Source organism: Lissotriton vulgaris, chromosome 2_1 (assembly GCF_964263255.1).
Source record: "Lissotriton vulgaris chromosome 2_1, aLisVul1.2, whole genome shotgun sequence".
Lineage (NCBI taxonomy): Eukaryota > Metazoa > Chordata > Amphibia > Caudata > Salamandridae > Lissotriton > Lissotriton vulgaris.
The window spans coordinates 1,755,983,894-1,756,004,025 of record NC_141687.1 but is presented as its reverse complement, the minus strand read 5'-3'; the positions used below and the strand labels follow the sequence as shown (position 1 = coordinate 1,756,004,025).

Genomic DNA, 20,132 nt, shown 5'->3' with positions numbered 1-20,132 from the left:
TTCTCTCCTGCACCTGTAGTTCATTTGTGAACGTTATCGCTCTTGTTGCTGAATTGTGATAATTGGTGTTGAGGGGAGACACGTAAATTTACATAGACTGATTCCTTGGGATTGAGAAGTGGTTCGCTCTTAATAATTGTCCAGCGAGTGGTAGTTTGGACAGAAGCTTGCGACATTTTAAATTGTGCATATTTTTAAATGTAATTTTCATGCCTTTATATCCCTCATGCTCTTTGGTGTATGCTTGACTGATGTTTCTGTTCTGTCTCTACAGGCCGCAGGAAGAAGGGAACAGGCAGGAAGAAGCCTAGAGGAAAAGTTTCCACTGGAAGCTGGATGACTGGGAAGAAAACCAGGAAACGTCGGCGGCGATTTAAAAGAAGGACAGGAAGAAAGATGACGGTCAGAGCACGCCAAAATGCATCAGACATACCAGTTTTTCTTTCACTCTTACTCAATTGTTTTTTAGGTCTCATCTGAGCCAATGCGCTTGTGCATTTCTCCAGCGAGATTATAGTAAGGGGAAAAGAACAGTCTACCAAAACGGCGGATTAGACACAGTTCATGTGATCTATGCGCGTGCACAAACCAGCCACGTCACACACCACCATTTGTCTGTGCCTCGCAACAGACTTCAAAGGCTGCCGCTCCCTCCCCAACCCCCCAATCAGACTTCAAAGGCTGTCGCTCCCCCGCTTCAGACTTCAAAGGAATGCGCACACGCTCCCCCGCCAAAGCAATGCAGAGAGCTTGTTTTGCTTGTGTGCTTGCATCTTCCTTCCTTGGCCCTGGGTATTTTCCGTGTTCTCCCATTCAGTGCCTTCTCGACCCCGTACTTGATTGCTGTCCAAGCCCCAGCCCTCGCTGCCTCTATCATTATACACTTTCCCTGTGTTTTCCTGTTTCCCCTTGCTTTTTCCCGGCTCTATCATTCTGTGCTTTGAAACTGAATGCGCTTTGCAGCACTCAACCCTGCGTGTTCTTAGCTTCAGTCTATGTGCTGCTGCACCACATCACTCGGGGACACCACCACATCACTCAGGGACGCCACCACATCACTCAGGGACACCACTGTTAGACCTGTCAGCCCTTTGGGTGGTCCCTCCTTATTTTTTCTCCCATTTTGCCTCCTATTTTTTTTCCTTTTAGGGTCCACTACATTTTCTTTTTGGTGTTGACCTTAGGTCTCTGGGCGCTCCATTACTACTAAATAATAATGAGGCGCAGATGCTCTTTTAAAATGGAGGTAGGGGTAAGTGATCATTTATAAAATGGTGGACTGCCAACTGACAAGTTTACCTCTTAGTCTAGTGCCATAGGGTAATATGAGGGATTCCAGAACCTTCTGGACCTCTCTGGACACTCTAGGGACAGGCTATATAAGGTGGAATGTTGGGCGGCCATTTTGTGAAGTGAGGGGTTGGAAGCAGAGGAGAGAGGTGAAGCTGGAGTCCAGGCTGTGGAGTGAGGAGGTTGGCACTGAGGAGTGGGGGAGTTGACTGCCTTCAGAGGCTGGTACTCCTTCCTGTTATGCTACCCCTAGCCCATTGATCTGACCCCGCAAGGACATTGACATTTGAAGAAACGATACAACAAATACCACCAGTACCCCAAGTGGAAGTCCAGGTTGCAGGCTGAAAGAACCTAACCAGACTGGTGAGGGTGAGTGGGGCTGCCTTCTGAATGGGGCTGTAGCCCTGGTAAAAGTCCCTTGGGTTAGTCATCTCTCTGCGCCCAGCACGACCCGATACCTCGCTACCCTACTGTGACCCGCCTGAGCCTGTCAGTTGGGGCATCTAAACTGACCTGTATTCCCCGCGCAATTGTGTCATCATCGCCACTGTACTGGCGGATCCCCTGTGGTGGGACCGTGAATCCTGCAGATTAGCACCGGCGGTGACTCTTGCGACTGGGTCCACGTGGTTCAGCGGAGGGGTCCGGGGAGAGATCGGGGCTTCAGGGAATGTTGACTTCCCCGCTGAAGAGACTGGGAAGGACCGGCACTGACTGGGTGTGCGCGGCGTCAATGAGGTTGTTGCCAGGTCGCGGAGACCGGAGTAGCGTCCTGCTCTGACGTAAACAGAAGGAGCGGGGCGGGCCTGGAGGAGGTGCGCCCTTCCTTGGGGGAGGAGCAGTGGCAGATGCGCGCTTGGGTTTCTGGCATGACTCTTCGCTTCTGTTTGGGCGTGGATCGAGTTGTGCCTTGTTAGGAAGAGGAGATGATGCGTGGGAGCGCCCTGTGTTAGGTAAAGATTCAACCACCGGGGGCTTTCTTTCAGTGACTGGGGTGGAGGCCCTACTAAGGAACTTAACCCCTTCCCTTGGCCTTTGATCAGACAGTGCGCCAGGATTTTCCTGGCAGGAGGGAGCAGGGAGTAGCCGAGGGAAAAGGGAGGAGGAGAATGCTGACCCATATGTAAGGTACTTTTTCCCTAAGAAGTGAGGTTTTCCAAAGAAACAGCGTTGCCAAATAATCTCCATGTGTCAAGCTTTCCTTCCACAATTAATGCGTACTCGCGCTGGGTTTAACGCAGGAATTCTATTGTTCTACTAAAGCGAAAGTATGCTCTGACTGTGCTAACTGAAAACCTTTCGTATGGATACTTTGCACTAATGGTTTAACGTAATCTATTGCATTGTTCATTTTTAGGCACTGATTTGTCTGACAATTGATATAATCAAATGCTTGACTCAAACTAAGAGGCGTCCTGCTGATTTGCCTCTAGGCCTTCCTCTATTCGCTCCTAGTGATCAAATTAGTGTTGTACTGAAATTAATGTACATTTTAAACTGCTGTTAGTGCTGTAAATAAGTAAGATTCACTAGTGTGATCGGAACTAATGCAAAACCCTGGAAGTTAGGAGACAGGAATTCTAATGGTGAAACATTTGAAATGATGACCTGTTATTGCTGATGCAACTAAGTTAAATTTAAAGGAAAGATCAAGCTTTTCTATTTTTCTAAAGACGGTGTGGTGTCATTTTTGGAGTGGGAGTGCGCTGAGTTACGGTGTCAAGTCTGTCGCAAGTACAACTCCAAATCTGTGGAGTTAGGCCTTTCCACTTGGTGCCAAGCTACCCTAGGTGGACCGGTGACCCCGGGTCCAACAACCACCACATCACTCCGGAGCACCACCACATCACTCAGGTCCACCACTCACGGGCACCACCACATGACTCAGGGACACCACCACATGACTCAGGGACACCGCCACATGACTCAGGGACACCGCCACATGACTCGGGGACACCGCCACATGACTCTGGGACACCGCCACATGACTCTGGGACACCGCCACATGACTCTGGGACACCGCCACATGACTCTGGGACACCGCCACATGACTCTGGGACACCGCCACATGACTCTGGGACACCGCCACATGACTCTGGGACACCGCCACATGACTCAGGGACACCGCCACATGACTCTGGGACACCGCCACATGACTCTGGGACACCGCCACATGACTCTGGGACACCGCCACATGACTCTGGGACACCGCCACATGACTCTGGGACACCGCCACATGACTCTGGGACACCGCCACATGACTCTGGGACACCGCCACATGACTCTGGGACACCGCCACATGACTCGGGGGGCACCGCCACATGACTCGGGGGGCACCGGCACATGACTCGGGGGGCACCGCCACATGACTCGGGGGACACCGCCACATGACTCGGGGGACACCGCCACATGACTCGGGGGACACCGCCACATGACTCGGGGGACACCGCCACATGACTCGGGGGACACCGCCACATGACTCGGGGGACACCGCCACATGACTCGGGGGACACCGCCTCATGACTCGGGGGACACCGCCACATGCCTCGGGGGCACCACCACATGCCTCGGGGGCACCACCACAAGCCTCTGAGGTGGTGGTGCCCCCGAGTGATGTGGTGGTGTGTCCCTGAGTCATGTGGTGTTGCCTTGAGTGGTGCCCCTGAGTGGGTAGTTCAAGATAAATGTGAGCACCTAAATGAGACACTTTACTATGATAAGAAAAACGCAGTGATGGTTATCTTAAACAATGTGTGACTACTCTGAATGACATTCCCTTTTCATCTCTGTTATTAAGGCAAAGAAAGAGGTGACTACTCGTACCCGCATTGCTAAAACATTGGGTCTCTGCAAACCTGTGCGTGGCGTTTCCATTCCTGCAGTGCGGGGATCTACAGAGCCTTCCCTCGGGTTGCTGAGATCAGATATTGGTGCTGCTTCCCTCTCTGTTTTTGGTGATCCCTTTGCATTGGATCCATATGACAGGTAAGTGCTGTAATGTTGATTTTCTGCCCTAATGGCATTGAGTCATTCGTTTATCACCTGTTGGAGTGGTGGCATAATGAGTGTTTCTTATAGAGGCTTTCTAGTTTTACTGACTACCCTTCTCTTTGCTGAATGAATGACTGTAAATATTCTACACTGATGTACTCGTGAAGTAAACTGCTACCGAGTTCTGAAATAAAGTAGGGCTAGAAAGCCTTGCTAGCTACACAGGTTCTCCATCATAGGATCTCCAATAATATCCCTAAAGACTGCATAAAATCAGCTATCTCTGACACTTGTGAATTAACTCATGGAATCTTGTCTTCAGATTTTGCACCTTTACCCTCCCCCTGATGCTACATTGGATCTTGAAACTCTTGCCCTAGCTCCGCAGCACGTAGCATTGTGTGGGGATTCAGCCTCCACTCTTGATCCTCTCCCAAGATGTGAGCCTTGGAGTTATACAAGGCACCAGCCTGCAGGCTGATATCAATTCAATTTTTCCAACACAGCTCTGCAACTTGTTGTTTCGGTTTTACGGAATTCTCGATTTATTCTTTTGGGTTTGTCTCCTCTAAAGGGGACAGGGATCACCCAGTGCCCTGTTTATCAAAAGCAGATGTTATCTGTTCCCCATGATATCTATCTTAAGTGTTTGGACCTCAAACATGACTCATTCATGCAATATGCACTCCAGGTTGATCAAGGAGAAGGAAGCCAAGCTCTAAAAGTTATTTAAGCCAAATCGCGCCAATGAGAACTCCTCTCATAAAATGCATCACAAATTGATGTCTTTCTCCCCCAGATATAGTTCCTGATTGATGAAGAGGTCCAATATTTGGTGATGTTCACCGGCTTCTGACCTTTATTTTCTTTGCAGTCACTGCTGGTACTGGCACCACAAACTGATCCAAAACAGGTGTCAACCATCACTCTGGGCCATTCTTTGAATGTATTTTTTGTTCTTTTCCTCCAATCACATATGTGTTTTATGGACCCAGTGAACCTTTGTTTACCTCAGTTAGGCTTGTTAGGAGCTGTAACCCCACCTCACTCCTGGACCATGCTGTTTGCAGTTCATACATTCAAGACAGGCTTATGCTTCAAACAAGAACTTTTTTTATTACGAAATGTCTTGTCAACCAGTCCGGTATCCTACAGGAGTTTTCACCTCCTTCTCACTCTAAAGAAGAAGATAGTTTGCTACTCTTTGGACTCTGCACATTTACAGAACTTGGGACTATTGTGGTAACGATTAGTTGGCAAAGACTACAGGGAAGATGGTCAAGAAGATCACTTATTCCTGTTGGATTGTCCTTTGTATCAATCTCTACTACTAATTAGCCAAAAGAAGCCCCTGGCTGGCATCAGAGCACATTCTAGCATGGTGAAGGTTCCTACTTCATTGCTGTCCAGATCATCAGTCGGGCTGCAACATGGGTTTCTGTCTACACTTTAACCATGAAATATTTTTTCGTCTGAATCCATTTAATTTATCATTTTGCTAGGTCATGCTGCATCACTTTGTGGAGTGATAACTGTAGTAAAGTGCCCCTTTTTGCATGGCAACTCCCCACCTTTTTGTCTGATGTTTATGCTCTTTGACTCAGTGTGCCCTGGGATCCTGCCAACAAGGGACACAGTTCTATGTTCGTTCCCTGAAGCTTTACTTTTGCAAACCCAACTGGCAACTCTCTGGCCACTTGTAAGTCCCATGTAAAAGGTACCATGGGTACCAAGGGCACTGAGGACTGCAGCACATATAGTGCCACCCTTAGAGGTTCTGTGCCTTAAAACAAACACACGCATGCGCACACTCACTCCCACTCACTCCCACTCACTCCCACTCACTCCCACTCACTCCCACTCACTCCCACTCACTCCCACTCACGCCCACTCACGCCCACTCACGCCCACTCACGCCCACTCACGCCCACTCACGCCCACTCACTCCCACTCACTCCCACTCACTCCCACTCACTCCCACTCACTCCCACTCACTCCCACTCACTCCCACTCACTCCCACTCACTCCCAATCACTCACTCTCTCACTCTCTCACTCTCTCACTCTCTCACTCTCTCACTCTCTCACTCTCTCACTCTCTCACTCTCTCACTCTCACTCTCCCACTCTCACTCTCCCACTCTCACTCTCACTCTCTCACATATCACATCCCGAGTGCCATGCCAACAAACCACTGCCTATGGCATAGGTAAGCCACCCCTCTAGCTTGGTGCACAATACCACTGGTGAGGGTACAGTTGCATTGCATGAGCACTGTACCCTTACTGTGTCTAAGTCAATTCTTAGACATTGTAAGTGCAGCCAAGCCATAAAGAGTATATGGTGTGGTAGTTTGTGATTACGAACTCCACAGCACCATAATGCCTTTACTGAAATCTGAGAAGTTTGATATCAAATTTCTCAGCACCTTAAACCCTCACTAGTGCCAGTGTGGGATTTAATGTCAAATGCACTCAGAGGGCAATTTGGAGATGCCCCCAAAAAAGCGACCTAACTCTAGTGTCTTGGCTGACTGGCTGCTTGCCTGCTGCCAACCCCAGACATGTTTCTGGACCCCTGGGTCGAGAGCCTCCCGCTCTCGGGGTCCTGAAACCAGGCACATCCTGGGTCGAGGTGCCAAGTGTCCTCCCCAAGTATGGGCAGGGTCCACAAAGGGGAAGCTTCAAAGGCTTTCCACCATTGTGAGCTGATCTAGCCATTTGCTGCTCCCAAGAAACTGGCCCCTAACAGGTTCAGACACCCACGTTGGAAGGCGAAGCAAGATAAGAAGAGATGTGTACCCACCTTTGCCAATCCCAACCCCAAGTGGGGTAGGTGAAGTACAGCTCTTAGTCCCTGCCATCTTGAAGGTGGGGGACCCAGCCAACCAGAGTGAGGCTTATGTGCCCCTCCCACCGGAGGGTGACATATTAGGGGGTGTACCCGCCCATAGGAAGGAACCCATTGGTCCCGACCTGTACCTACCTGAAACACCCCTAAATTTAGTATTTTGGGGCAACCCCGAACCTTGCCGCCTCAGACAAGCAAGAAGGAGGACCGTAGAGCTGTGATGAAGGAAGAAGAGGACACCCACTGACTTGGCCCGAATCCCAGCGTATCCTGCAGCCAGCAGCCCCAGAACCTACTTAGACTTTGTCTCCCATGAACACCGGACTTGCTCAAGAACCAGACTGTGCCTCCGGCCAAATTCGCGGGTCTGCACCCGATGCCCTCAGCCCAAATTTAAGTGACCCAACACCACAAGGAGGTCTCCCCGGTGATCCGGACCTGGGATCTGGTGATCCCTGACCTACCTCGAGCCTCCCGACAATGCCTGCAGCCTCTATCTGAAGGATCCCCGCGACTGCGAACGGAGCTAGTAAGGAAAATCCGATGTCTCTAGACACCCCTGCACCCGACACCCCTGCACCCCACGGCCTTGGGTAACCCAACCAACAGTGTCCAGGCAACCCATAACATCCCAACTTACCTCTCAAACCGGTGGTCTCCTTCAGAAAGTCTTTGTGCCCGCATTGTTTGTTCTGACCGAAACTTCCCCATTGAAATCAACAAGGCACCCGATGTTGATTCAGCACCCTCCACCTGGCGGCCCCTGTGTCACTGTGGGTGCACATTGTGTGCTAACTGGGATGCCCCTGTGTCCTGAGCTTAAACCTAGAAGCTTTGCTCCTTCAACCTTGAGGCCGGCTCAAGAGCAGCCACCCAACTGACAACCCCCTAGGCTAACATTGCGCTTCAGCTCTCTACACCCGGCCGCCCTAGTGCCGCTGAGGGTGCTTCTGAAGTGCATCCTTATCCCTGGGGAAACCCTTGTCCTAACCCCAGAAACCCAACCCTCATGACCGTTTACTTATCTGCAAACTGATAACCTCATTTTTCTCCATAGGATTGCATTGACTGTTTTCTTCTAAAAAACGTCTACGTGTTGAGGTTGTTTGTATGGAAACATAAACTGTGTTGTGAAAAAACTGTTTCTCTTACCTTTTATCTAGGAAATGTCCCTTTGTGATACCTAGGCATATCACACTGAGTAGAAAAAGTAATCCCAAAAGGTCTCTAGAAAGTAATCAATGTAATCTAAAAGTAATTTCAACTGTATTTGAATATTTCACAAACCTGTAACAAAAGTCATTATTCATCTAGCTTGATTGCTGATCAATCTGTCGTGAGAAGTACAATTTTACTTACCTGTACCAAATTTCGCTTGGTTCTAAAAATAAAATACATTTTCTTTTATATACAATTGGTCTGAGTTTAGTTTTTGAGTGTGTGACATTATTTCTTGCTAAGTGTTTACAATAAATGCTTAACTCTACCCTCTGATAAAGCCTTACTGCTCGCCCACACTACCACAAATAGAGAGTAAGGTATTATCTACTTTTACCTCTGTGAGCCTTTGGTGGTCCACTGGACTCTGTGCACACTATACCTTACTTTGGTATTGTATATACAGAGCCAGCTTGCTACATTAACCTCCTCAAACCCATTTGCTGGTAGCAATGCTTTGGTACTGATTCACAAGTTCTTATATCTTTAAGTGCAAGTATTCATAAGAAGAAAAAGTTATATTATCCTCAGTAATGGTCTTTCAATTGCATACTGTATCTGAAGATTCTTACTCTTTTTTTGAAATTGTATTTTTTTATATTTTTGGTAACAGAACACACATACACACTGATCGTACATGTGCAACCAAAACCGCAATTTCAGATAGAACAAGAATGGGGGATCACAATAATGAATGAGCTGCTCGCTCTCATTGGCAATACATGTTTTCATCTTACAGTTCTTCTCTACCGGCTCGATCTAGAGACCTGTAGCAGGAAACCTTCAAGGCAGTCAATTATTGGAGGTCCATTAATTTGCTGATTATTTTCCCCCAGGACAAGATGTCTTTCGTTACCTTTTCATATTTTTGTGTAAGCTTTGTGTGCTACTCATCTGTTAACGCTCACTCCAACAAGTCTTTATTCCAGGCCTTCACCTCTAAGGCCCGGGGTGCCATCCATGTTATGGGTATCTGGAATCTTGCCAGCACTATGCCTATGCTGACATAAGTATTTTCATTTTCATGCGTTTCCCTCTTGGCACTATGCCCTGCAGGTACATTTATATTGAGTAGGCATGACTTTCTCACAGGAACTTACAATCTGCTTTGCCGCCAGATGTCATGTGTTTAAAATCAGCAGACGGCTGCCCACTTCTACTGCATGCAATAGCTCTAGTGAGCTTATTAGGAGTCGTCAGACCTGCCAACTTCAACAAAAATCTCACTGTGTCAGGAGGAGGGCGGGCCCTTGGAGGGGATGGGGTCTTGTGCAGAGAAGTTCCTAAGAGCTGCTTTTGCCCCCAGCCCAGCCCCAAACCCCAAAACCCGTCCTTTAAAATAAATAAAAGCTTGCTGAGAAACTTGCAGATGTCCTTGTCTGTTTTCACACCCAATAACGGGTGTCTGCAGTTGAAATCCTTTGAAAACGAGCTGAAAACAACTGTGTTCGAGGCATGTGGGCTGCTGAATTCATATCTGTGCGTAGATCGCCGCCTAGTGTTGGGTCCGGATGATTGCACATTGTTGTCCTGGAAGAGTCTTCGAAGTATCACGAGATAGGTGGCTCCTCCCCTGGACTACAGTGCGCATGGGCATCCTCTCCATCCTCAGATTGTTTTTTTCCGCCATTGGGTTCGGATGTATATTTGTTAACTCAAGTTCGGAATCGATAAAAAACTTTATATTTGGCCAAAAGGCCTTTAGTTATCGTCGGTATTATCTTTGCGATCGGTGCCCAGTACTTGTTCCAGCTCTATCCTAGAGCCGGACGTCAAGAAGAGCCGCGTGGCTTTTCAGCACTAAAGACCCGGTCGACGCCAGAGGCCTTATCGACGATCCATTATGGAACGGAGCCCGTTCAAGAGATGTCCCGTTTGCAACTCCAAGTATCCTCACATGGATGTCCACCCGGTGTGCAACAAGTACCTGTCTCCGGATCACGATGAATCCAGCTGGATGGCTTGTTCTCTGTTCCGCTCCAAGAAGACGATTCTCCTTCGACGCGCAGCGCGAAAGGAGGCCCAGCAGATGGCAACCGACCCGATGAACATCTTCGATGCCGAGGAAGATGAGGGAGTCGAGCAGGAAGTTCAAGAGAACCTGTCTGATCCTGCATCGGAGATCGACTCCAGTTAGGACGCAGATGTGAAAATGGTCGATAAGGAAGACGTAGTCGACTAGGTAGGAGACGACGATGAGGCCCTTGGGGCCGTAGAAGATAGCTCGAGCGAAGAGCTAGGCCCAACCGTTGGTACGGGGGCCGAAAATAAGACACTCTATAAGGCTCAGGTCGAGGGATCGCCACATGGCCTTACCCGAGATCAAACGCATAGTTCTACAGCCTCGCCTCAAGGCCAGGCTACGGACATTTCCAACGAGCCATTGGTTGAACGATCGAAATCGAAACCAAAAGCATCGGTGTCTACAAAATCGAAAGCACCGGAAGCAAAATCGAAACCGAAAGTACGCATTAGTTTGGTCGGATCGAAGGCTTCTGAACCATCGGCACCGACGAAACAGAAGAGTGTTATCGACCCGGGGAGGTCGCTAAAAGGCGTTGAGCCGAAGGCCGGGGCACCGAAGAAAATGGTCAAGGACCTCGACCCGAAGAAGTCGGCGCCGAAGGCCGTGGACACAAATAAGGGACTCGAAACTCAGAACGTTCTCGATCCTAAACGTCGACTCGACAAGGCTAAGGGCAGTAAAGACCTTGAGTCCACGACTGGCAGTGGCTCTAAAGACCCCGTCGAGTCGACTCAGCCATCCGCCTCTTTTTCAAAGCAGGTGTCGGACTCGCTGCAACGCATTAAAGAGAAGGCTATTGCTGTCGGACCGAAGGCTACTCCACCCCCGAAGCCAGTCAGTAAACCTCCGAAGTCGTCGGCACCGATTAAGTTCACACTGCCGCCAACAGTGGTACCTAAGGCGTTCGCCCCTAAGACGGGCGTCAAAGCGGCCAAGAAGGTGTCCATGGGGCCAAAGCCTACAACTACGGAAGGGGCCACCAAGCATCGACAGGCTCCGCAAGAAGATCAGTCGAGGCGATTTATCGAGACTGGTAGACTTTCCCTTTCAAGCGAAAGATCGCCCCAGAACATATAAAATTCCATTGAAGAAGAAGAGGGATTCTGCTACGTCACCTCTTCTTTTTGAACCTCTACAACCAAATGGACAAGACCCTGCTCCTATTTCACCCACACATTCAGATGTGGATGTAGGGGATGGTGACCATGAGGATTACAGTTATCCTTTAGACACTGATCCAGAAGATCACACTGAACCCTGGACAGATGCTGTTGACCCAGGGGATCCACAAACTGCCCCGGACAGTCATGTCTATGCTATTAAAACCTCGCCGACAGAAGACACGGCTGCGTTTAATGCACTTATTGAGAGGGCAGCAAAAAATCATGTTGTCCAGCTCCATGCTGACCCTATTGAAGAGGACTTTTTGTTTGACACCTTCTCAACCTCAGAGAGAACTGTCAAGACTCTACCCATGCTAAAAGGTGTCCTGAAACACGCTGGAGACATCCTTAAGGAGACCACAAGGGCAAGGGTAGTAAACCCCAGAATTGAATAAAATGCAAACAAGCACCTGTGGACCCTACGTATATCAAGGGACAGTTGCCGTTGGACTCTCTGGTTGTTTCCAATGCTCGTAAAAGAGCGAACTCACAAACAACGGGTGATGCTCCTCCCCCTGACAAGGAATCTAAAGTCCTAGAAGCATCAGGAAAAAGGGTGGCAGCTCAAGCGGCCAATGTCTGGCGAATCTCCAACACACAGGCACTCTTAGCCAGATATGACAGGGCTCATTATGATACACTCGAGACCCTGTTACAACACTTGCCAGATGAGTATAAGGAGGCAGCAGAGATGCTAATACAAGAAGGGAAACTTATATCAAACACATCTATTAAGTGTGCGCTAGACGCAGCAGACACTGCAGCCAGGGCGATTAATACAAGTGTTATGTTACGAAGACACGCCTGGCTGAGAATCTCCGGCTTCAAGCCTGAGATACAAACCACCATACTCAATCAGCCGGTTAACCCTGATTACTTATTTGGCCTAGAAGTGGACACCACCTTAGAAAAAATTAAGAAGGACACGGTGACTGCAAAGTCTATGGGGGCTCTACAGTCGAAGCAGTTCAGGGGTGGTTCTTTATGTCGCTCCAACAATAGAGGAGCTTCCAGAGGCCAGGTGTCCCAGCAGGCACAATACAATAAAGGAGGCACGCAGACCACCTACAACAAGAACAATAGGGGTGGCTATCGTTGAAACAGCACCAAGGGCAGAGGTCGTGGAAACAACAACTCCCGATCCTCCGCCACTAACAAACAGTGACGTCTTGTCACTGCCCCCCGACCATATCACACGGGTCGGGGGGAGTCTACAACAGTTCCTGCCCATCTGGAAATCCATCACTACAGACAGGTGGGTGAGGCAGCTTATCCAGTACGGTTATTGTCTGGAGTTAACATCCACTCCACCCAACATACCCCCAAGACACCGTCCTATGTCCGCAGAGCATTTACAGTTATTGCAGCAGGAGGTAGTCGGAATGCTTCAAAAAGGAGCCATAGAGCTCGTGCCTGTGGAACAAAGAGGTACAGGGGTGTACTCGCTGTACTTCTTGATCCCAAAGAAGGACGGGTCCTTCAGACCCATACTGGACCTCAGGCCCCTAAACCAGTACATCCTATCAGAACACTTTCACATGCTCACATTACAGCAGGTTCTACCGTTACTCAGGGAGATTTCCTCGCAACACTAGATCTGAAGGATACATATTTCCATATACCACTACACCCGTCACACAGAAAATACCTCAGATTTACCATTCAGGATCAGCATTATCAGTTCAAGTTCCTCCCTTTCGGAGTGACGACAGCACCCAGGGTGTTTACCAAGTGCCTAGCGACAGTGGCTGCACACCTACGGAGACAGAACGTTCACGTCTACCCGTACCTGGACGACTTGCTTAGCCAAGCAAAGTCGACCCAGCAATGTGCCACCCACATGTCCCACACCATTCACCTTCTTCACAATCTGGGGTTTTCACTGATTTATCCAAAGTCCCACCTTCAGCCCGCCCACGTACAGCAGTACTTGGGCGCGACAATAGACACTCTGGCAGCCAGAGCAAAGCCAAGTTCAGTGAGGATCAACAGCATGCAGTTGCTGATACGGAAATTCAAACCACAACACTCGCTTCCAGCACGAGTGTTCATGCAGTTGATAGGCATGATGGCCTCCTGCATCTTCATAGTCCCGCACGCGAGACTACACATGCGTCCGCTTCAGGAGTGCTTGGCACGTCAGTAGAATCAAGCTCACGGACAATTGAAAGACCTAGTGTTGGAGACCGGTCGCGCATACAACTCTGCATTGGTGGAACCCACAAAACCTTTGCAGGGGCCGACCGTTCCAAGAGCCTGTGCCACAGATTATACTGACGACGGACGCATCTCTCCTGGGATGGGGAGCTCATGTACTCCACTACACAGTGCAGGGACTATGGACAGCACAGCAGAAGAAGATGCACATCAACCTTCTGGAACTGATGGCTATCTTCATGGCAATGAAAGCATTCAAAGTACATTTGTGCAACAAGGTAGTGTTGATCCGGACGGACAACATGACTGCCATGTACTACATACAGAAGCAGGGAGGTACGCACTCTCCACAGTTGTCTCATCTGGCTCAGAGCATGTGGAAGTGGGCCCTTCAGAGAAACATCTTCCTCATGGCAGAACACCTTCCAGGCAAGCACAATCAGATGGCGGACCTGCTCAGCAGGCACAGCCACCAGATGCACGAGTCGGAGATACATCCATCAGTACTCCCACCGTACTTCCAGCAGTGGGGTCATCCAGAGATAGACCTGTTCGCCACAAGGGAAAACGCTAAATGCCAAAGCTTTGCCGCCAGGTTCCCACACCCACAGTCGCAGGGAAATGCAATATGGAAGAACTGGTCAGGCATATTTGCGTACGCTTTTCCCCCAGCACCGCTAATACCGCTAGTGGCACGCAAACTGAAGCAACACTCGATGACTCTCATCCTGGTTTCTCCGACGTGGGCAAGCCAACCATGGTACACAACGTTTGTAGAACTCTCCGTGGTACCGCATCAAAGGCTGCACCTCACGCCCAGGCTTTTGACGCAAAGCCATGGCGACATTCAGCATCCAGATCCGCAACAGCTCAACCTGGCGATCTGACTCCTGAGGTCTTAGAATTTGGCTACCTCAACCTGCCTCCTGACTGTATGGATATCATAAAGGAGGCAAGAAAGCCCACCACTAGAGCATGTTATGCGGAAAAATGGAAGCGGTTTGTCATTTATTGTGCCAACAACGACATTAATCCGCTAGATGCATCTACTCACAACATCATCTGTTATCTGTTACATCTATACAGATGCAATCTGGCCTATGCTTCCATTCGTATACATTTATCCGCAATAGCAGCTTATCTCCAAAACAGGCATCATCTCTTACTTTTCAGAGTGCCTGCCATCAATGCTTCTGTGGCAGAGAGAATGCTCCACACACTAGACGTCAAGAGAGCTCTAATGTACTACATAGATAGGACAAAAGATTTTAGAAAGACAAAACAACTGTTTGTTGCCTTTTCACCACAACACAAAGGCAACCCCATTTCAAAAGCAGGTATAGCCAGGTAGATCGTTAAGTGCATACAAATTTGCTATCAAAAGGCTAAGCGCACATTAACGGTTCCCCCAAGAGCCCACTCAACACGAAAGTTGGGGGCATCCATGGCTTTCCTTGGAAACATTCATTTAGAGGAAATCTGTAGAGCAGCCACATGGTCTACCATACACACATTTACAAAACACTACTGCATAGATGTGCACTCCAAACAGCAGGCAGCTGTAGGGCAGGCTGTTCTAAAAACACTTTTTCAGACTGCTGCAGCTGGCATGGGCAGCCGCCGCCAATAGAGGGACTGCTATGTATTCTATGCACAGATATGAATTCAGCAGCCCACATGCCTCGAACCGAATATGCTACTTCCCAGTATGCATCTGTTCTTGGCATGTAGGGCTGCTGACATTCATATTGCCTGCCCTCCTCCCCGGCGCCTGTAGCGGCTGCAGCACTCAGAATTACTCTTAGCATGGTCATCACTTACTGTACTACACTCTATCTCTGCCACAATGGCTAAAAACAATCTGAGGATGGAGAGGATGCCCATGCGCACTATAGTCCAGGGGAGGAGCCACCTATCTCGTGATACTTCGAAGACTCTTCCAGGACAACAATGTGCAATCATCCGGACCCAACACTAGGCGGCGATCTATGCACAGATATGAATGTCAGCAGCCCTACATGCCAAGAACAGATGCATACAGGTAAGTAGCATATTCGTTACAGTGGTTTTTAGCTAGCTTTTCCTGCCAGTGTGATAAAGGCTTCTCACCGGGTGACTGTGTGATGAGAGCCAATATTGTGTGAGTTGGCAGTCCTGAGTCATGTATGCTCTATGTAAGAAATAAACTGTATTAACTTAAATCTTGATTTAGGGGACTCTTGCTTAACCTGTTCACATGCCTTCCTCTATTCTGTTGTGGCTAACTTGTCTCTACAATCAGCCCACCAGCATACTCTAGCGCAGCCAGTCTTGCCAACTTTATCGGGCACTAGGACTATGTGCAAGTGTTGCGATCAAAGGTGAATGAAGTCTATTGCGAGTTAACTTCCAACCAGAACAGAGTCAAAACGTTTTTAGGACATAGCGTCCATGTGAAATAATCAGTTTATGATGAGTTTTCCCTTTACTATGGAGGTGGTAATCAAACTAATTAAGTCCATTAAAGCGGGTGCTCCTACTGACCCCTGCCCACCCAGAATTTCATAGCAGGAACAGTGTAAGTCAACTCTCTAGACGCCTGAATAGAATGATTAACGCAGGACATTTTCCTAAAGTCTCGATTACTTTTGGTTAAAAAAAAAACCCTTCCTCAATCCTTCCATTGAAAAAAGCTATCATCCTAGCTCTCATCTTCCTATGCCGGCTAAAATTTTGAAAAAAGCCATGAACATGGAACTCTTGTCCTTCCTATATAAGAATAGTCTACTTGCGCTCAGTACAGCTTCAGAAATAACCATAGTACCGAATTTGCCTTGATTGCAGCAACAGAGGCGTTCAAAAGGATAGTTAGCAATGATGGAAAAGCTGGTCTTGCCCTTTAGGACTTGTTGGCAGCTTTCAACATCGTTGACCATTCGGTGCTTATCGATCACATAGGGAATATTGGAATCAAAGATTTGGCCCTCGCCCTTCTAAGTTCTTCCTCACCATAGAGAACAAAGTAGACTCCCAGGGGGTCTTCATTAAGCCCTAGGCTATTCTATATATATATATATATATATATCTATATATATGAAAGAGACACGTTAGTGATAGATTCCTTACCTTAGAATATTCCCAGGCGTCAGACTGGATCCGGAAACTTTTGCGTAGCAATACCCCTGCGCGCCGGTAGGCGTCGTCTGCGGCTCCGCGTCCGTCGTCGGCGTCGTGAGCGCCGGGATGACGTCGTCGGAGTACTTAGACGGCGCCCATGCGCGCTGACGTCAGTTCTTCTTTTTTCCGCGCCAGCTAGCGCAGATCCGGAAGAAGCTCTACCCCCAGTCACTTTTTGACTGAAAATATTTTGATCCTTTTTGATCTTTTCTTAGTCGACTGTCTCGACTATCGGTGCCAGGGATGCCCGGGTTCAAGCCTTGTTCGAAGTGCGGCCGACTCATGTCGGTCACGGACCCCCATCGCCGGTGCCTGAAGTGCTTAGGCCTCGACCACGACGATCGAACCTGCGCCGACTGCCGGGCCCTGACGTCGAAGGCTAGGCGGGAGCGGTCCCGCAAGCGTCTCGAGCTGAGGCACTCGGCCCCGCGCCACTCCAGGTCCCGGTCCTGGTCCCACGGGAGGTCGAGGGACAGGTCGCGAGGTCGGAGTCATCGACGTTCCGGAAGTGGACACCGATCGTCTGGTTCCAAGTCCTCAGGTAAGAGGCATGAGAGGTCGGAGCGACACCATCGGTCCTCCGACCCGCCCCGACGCTCGCTCGATGCGGCCGGGGACTCGGGCGACACCGCCCACGCGGCTCCGCGGGAGTCGCAAGCGTCGCCGCCTGCCCCACACCTTCGGGTCCCTGGGCACGGCGCGTCACAGGAGGAGGTCGAGAGGTACCTCATGGCCATGAGGGCCCTCCCTCCTCAGTCGGTTCCCGTGGCGCCTTCGGGCCGATCGGCTCCGTCTAAAGGTCCTTCCGGGTCGGGCGCTTCGGCCCCGACGACGTCGGGTGCTTCGGCCCCGACGACGTCGGGTGCTTCGGCCCCGGCGCCGCTGGCGACTTCGGTCCCTGCGCCGCGCGACCTCGCTGGATCCGGCTCCGGATCTGGGACCTCGCCGGTCGACCTTACGACCTCGCCGGCGCCGTCCCTTCAGGTGTCGTCCCCGGCACCCGATGTGGTTGCCGCCCCCAATGTTTCCTACGATCCTACTCAGGAGTCGGAGGGGCGCCGCTGGGCGCCGATTCCGTCGGCCTTTGGAGACTTCTATCTCCACGAGGAGGCCCTGGCTGCTAATCCTGGTCTCCAGGAGCCAGGTGACGAGGAGCAATGGGAGGGGTCCGAGGACCCTCTGGCACGTGATTGCCAGTCACATCAGGACTGGACATATGAGCTTGGGGAGGCCAGTGGTATTGACACCTCGCCAGACACTGGATTTACGTCGCCCCCGACTGTGGCTTCGGAGGCGGGTTCTGCTTACTGCGTAGTGTTGACGAAGGCAGCTAAGGCCTTAAACCTTCAGCTCCCCGTCGCGGCCGTGAGGACTAATCTCCTCACTGAGGTCCTCAAACAGCAGTCCGGCTCCGCGGAGCCCCTCCTGCCGTTCAATGAGGCCTTGTGTGACGTTCTTCTGGGCACTTGGTCCAAGCCCGCCACAGGCCCCCCTGTGGACAGGAACGTGGCCAGACGCTACCGCCCGGCGCCGGGCGACCCATGCTTTTTGTCCACCCATCCCACCCCCGAGAGCCTGGTCATCCAGGCCTCTAACTCCCAAACCGCATTCCCGTCGGCCCCGCCCGACAGGGAATCCAAGAGATATGAGCAGTTCGGGAAGAAGGTCTTCTCGTCTGTGAGCCTAGGGCTACGGTCTGTGAACACCAACTGTCTCTTGGGCCGCTACACCCACACTCTGTGGGACACGGTTGCGGAGGTGCTGCCACAATGCCCTGAGGAGGTCAGGGCTAAACTCAGCCAAACCCTTGCGGACGGCCGAGATGCGGCACGCTTTTCTATCCGGTGTGGGCTGGATACCACGGACTCACTGGGCAGGGCGATGGCAACGACAGTGGCGGTTCGACGCCACGCCTGGTTGAGGTCCGCCAACTTCTCGGCCGATGTCCAGGCCACCCTCCTGGACATGCCGTTTGATGGCCGTCGCCTCTTCGGCGACAAGGCAGACCATGCGCTGGAACGTTTCAAGGACTCCAGGGCCACGGCCAAGTCCTTGGGCCTTACGGCCCCACGCCAGCAATCGGGTGCCTTTCGCTCCTTCGTGGCCACGGAAGGGGCGCCCCACCACGGACCGTCAGCCACGCGCCGCAGAATGTTCAGCAACGCGGTGGCGGACGTGGGAACCGCCGTGGCGGTGGTCGGGGCCAGCGGCGAGGCCAGTCCACACCTCCCTCAGCAGCCCCCGCCTCAAAACCTTCCGAGTTTTCAGGCCCATGTGACGCCTGTGGGAGGCAGGGTTCGCCATCACCTCTCCCACTGGCATACAGTCACTTCGGACAGGTGGGTGCTGCAAATTGTCCGAAGGGGTTTCTCCCTCCCCTTCGAGTCTTCCCCTCCATCCATGCCACCTCAATACCACCGTGTGTCGGGGGATCACTTGCAACTTCTGCAAGAGGAGGTTTCGGCCCTCTTGGCCAAGAGGGCCATCGAGCGCGTTCCTGGGCCAGAAGTAGGACGTGGTTGTTACTCCCACTACTTTCTGGTACCCAAGAAGGGCAAAGGGGGCCTACGCCCTATCTTGGATCTGCGGAACGTCAACGGCTTCCTCCGGACGGAGAAGTTCAAGATGCTCACTTTGGCTCAGGTCCTGGCTGCCCTGGACCCGGGAGACTGGATGGTAGCGTTGGACTTGCAGGACGCCTATTTCCACATCCCCGTCCTGCCGGCCCACCGGCGTTACCTACGGTTCATGGTAGGCCAAGAGCACTTTCAGTTTACCGTGCTCCCCTTCGGCCTTGCCAGCGCCCCACGGGTGTTCACGAAGGTGATGGCGGTGGTCGCAGCCCATCTGCGCAGGCAGGGGGTATCAGTCTTCCCCCTACCTCGACGACTGGTTGTTGAAGGCGGGCTCGCCCCAGGCAGTCGTCAGCCACCTCCAGACTACGGCCGACCTCCTGCACTTGCTGGGGTTCTCCATCAATGTGCCGAAGTCACACCTGTGTCCCTCTCAAAAGCTCCTCTTCATCGGAGCGGTTCTCGACTCGGCGCAGTTTCGGGTTTACCCACCCGAACAGCGGGTTCGGGATATTCAGGCTCTGATTCCCGTCTTCAGGCCGTTATCCCGGGTCTCGGTCAGGTTGACGCTACGGCTTCTGGGGCTGATGGCCTCCTGCATCCTTCTGGTGCGTCACGCCAGGTGGCGGATGCGGGCTCTGCAGTGGGACCTGAAGTTTCAGTGGGCCCAGCATCAGGGCAACCTGTCCGATCATGTCCTGATCTCA

General features: G+C 51.0%; 1 protein-coding gene across 2 annotated transcripts in view; it reads left to right on the top strand.

Moving 5' to 3' along the window:
• Window positions 1-20,132, top strand: part of PHRF1 (PHD and ring finger domains 1) — a 557,508-nt gene that overhangs the window by 279,564 nt on the left and 257,812 nt on the right. For both annotated transcript variants that reach the window (XM_086957804.1, XM_086957803.1), the window contains exons 10-11: window positions 275-402; window positions 4,091-4,278. In XM_086957804.1, coding sequence (XP_086813930.1) covers window positions 275-402; window positions 4,091-4,278 — 316 coding nt within the window. The remainder of the gene's footprint in view (window positions 1-274; window positions 403-4,090; window positions 4,279-20,132) is intronic.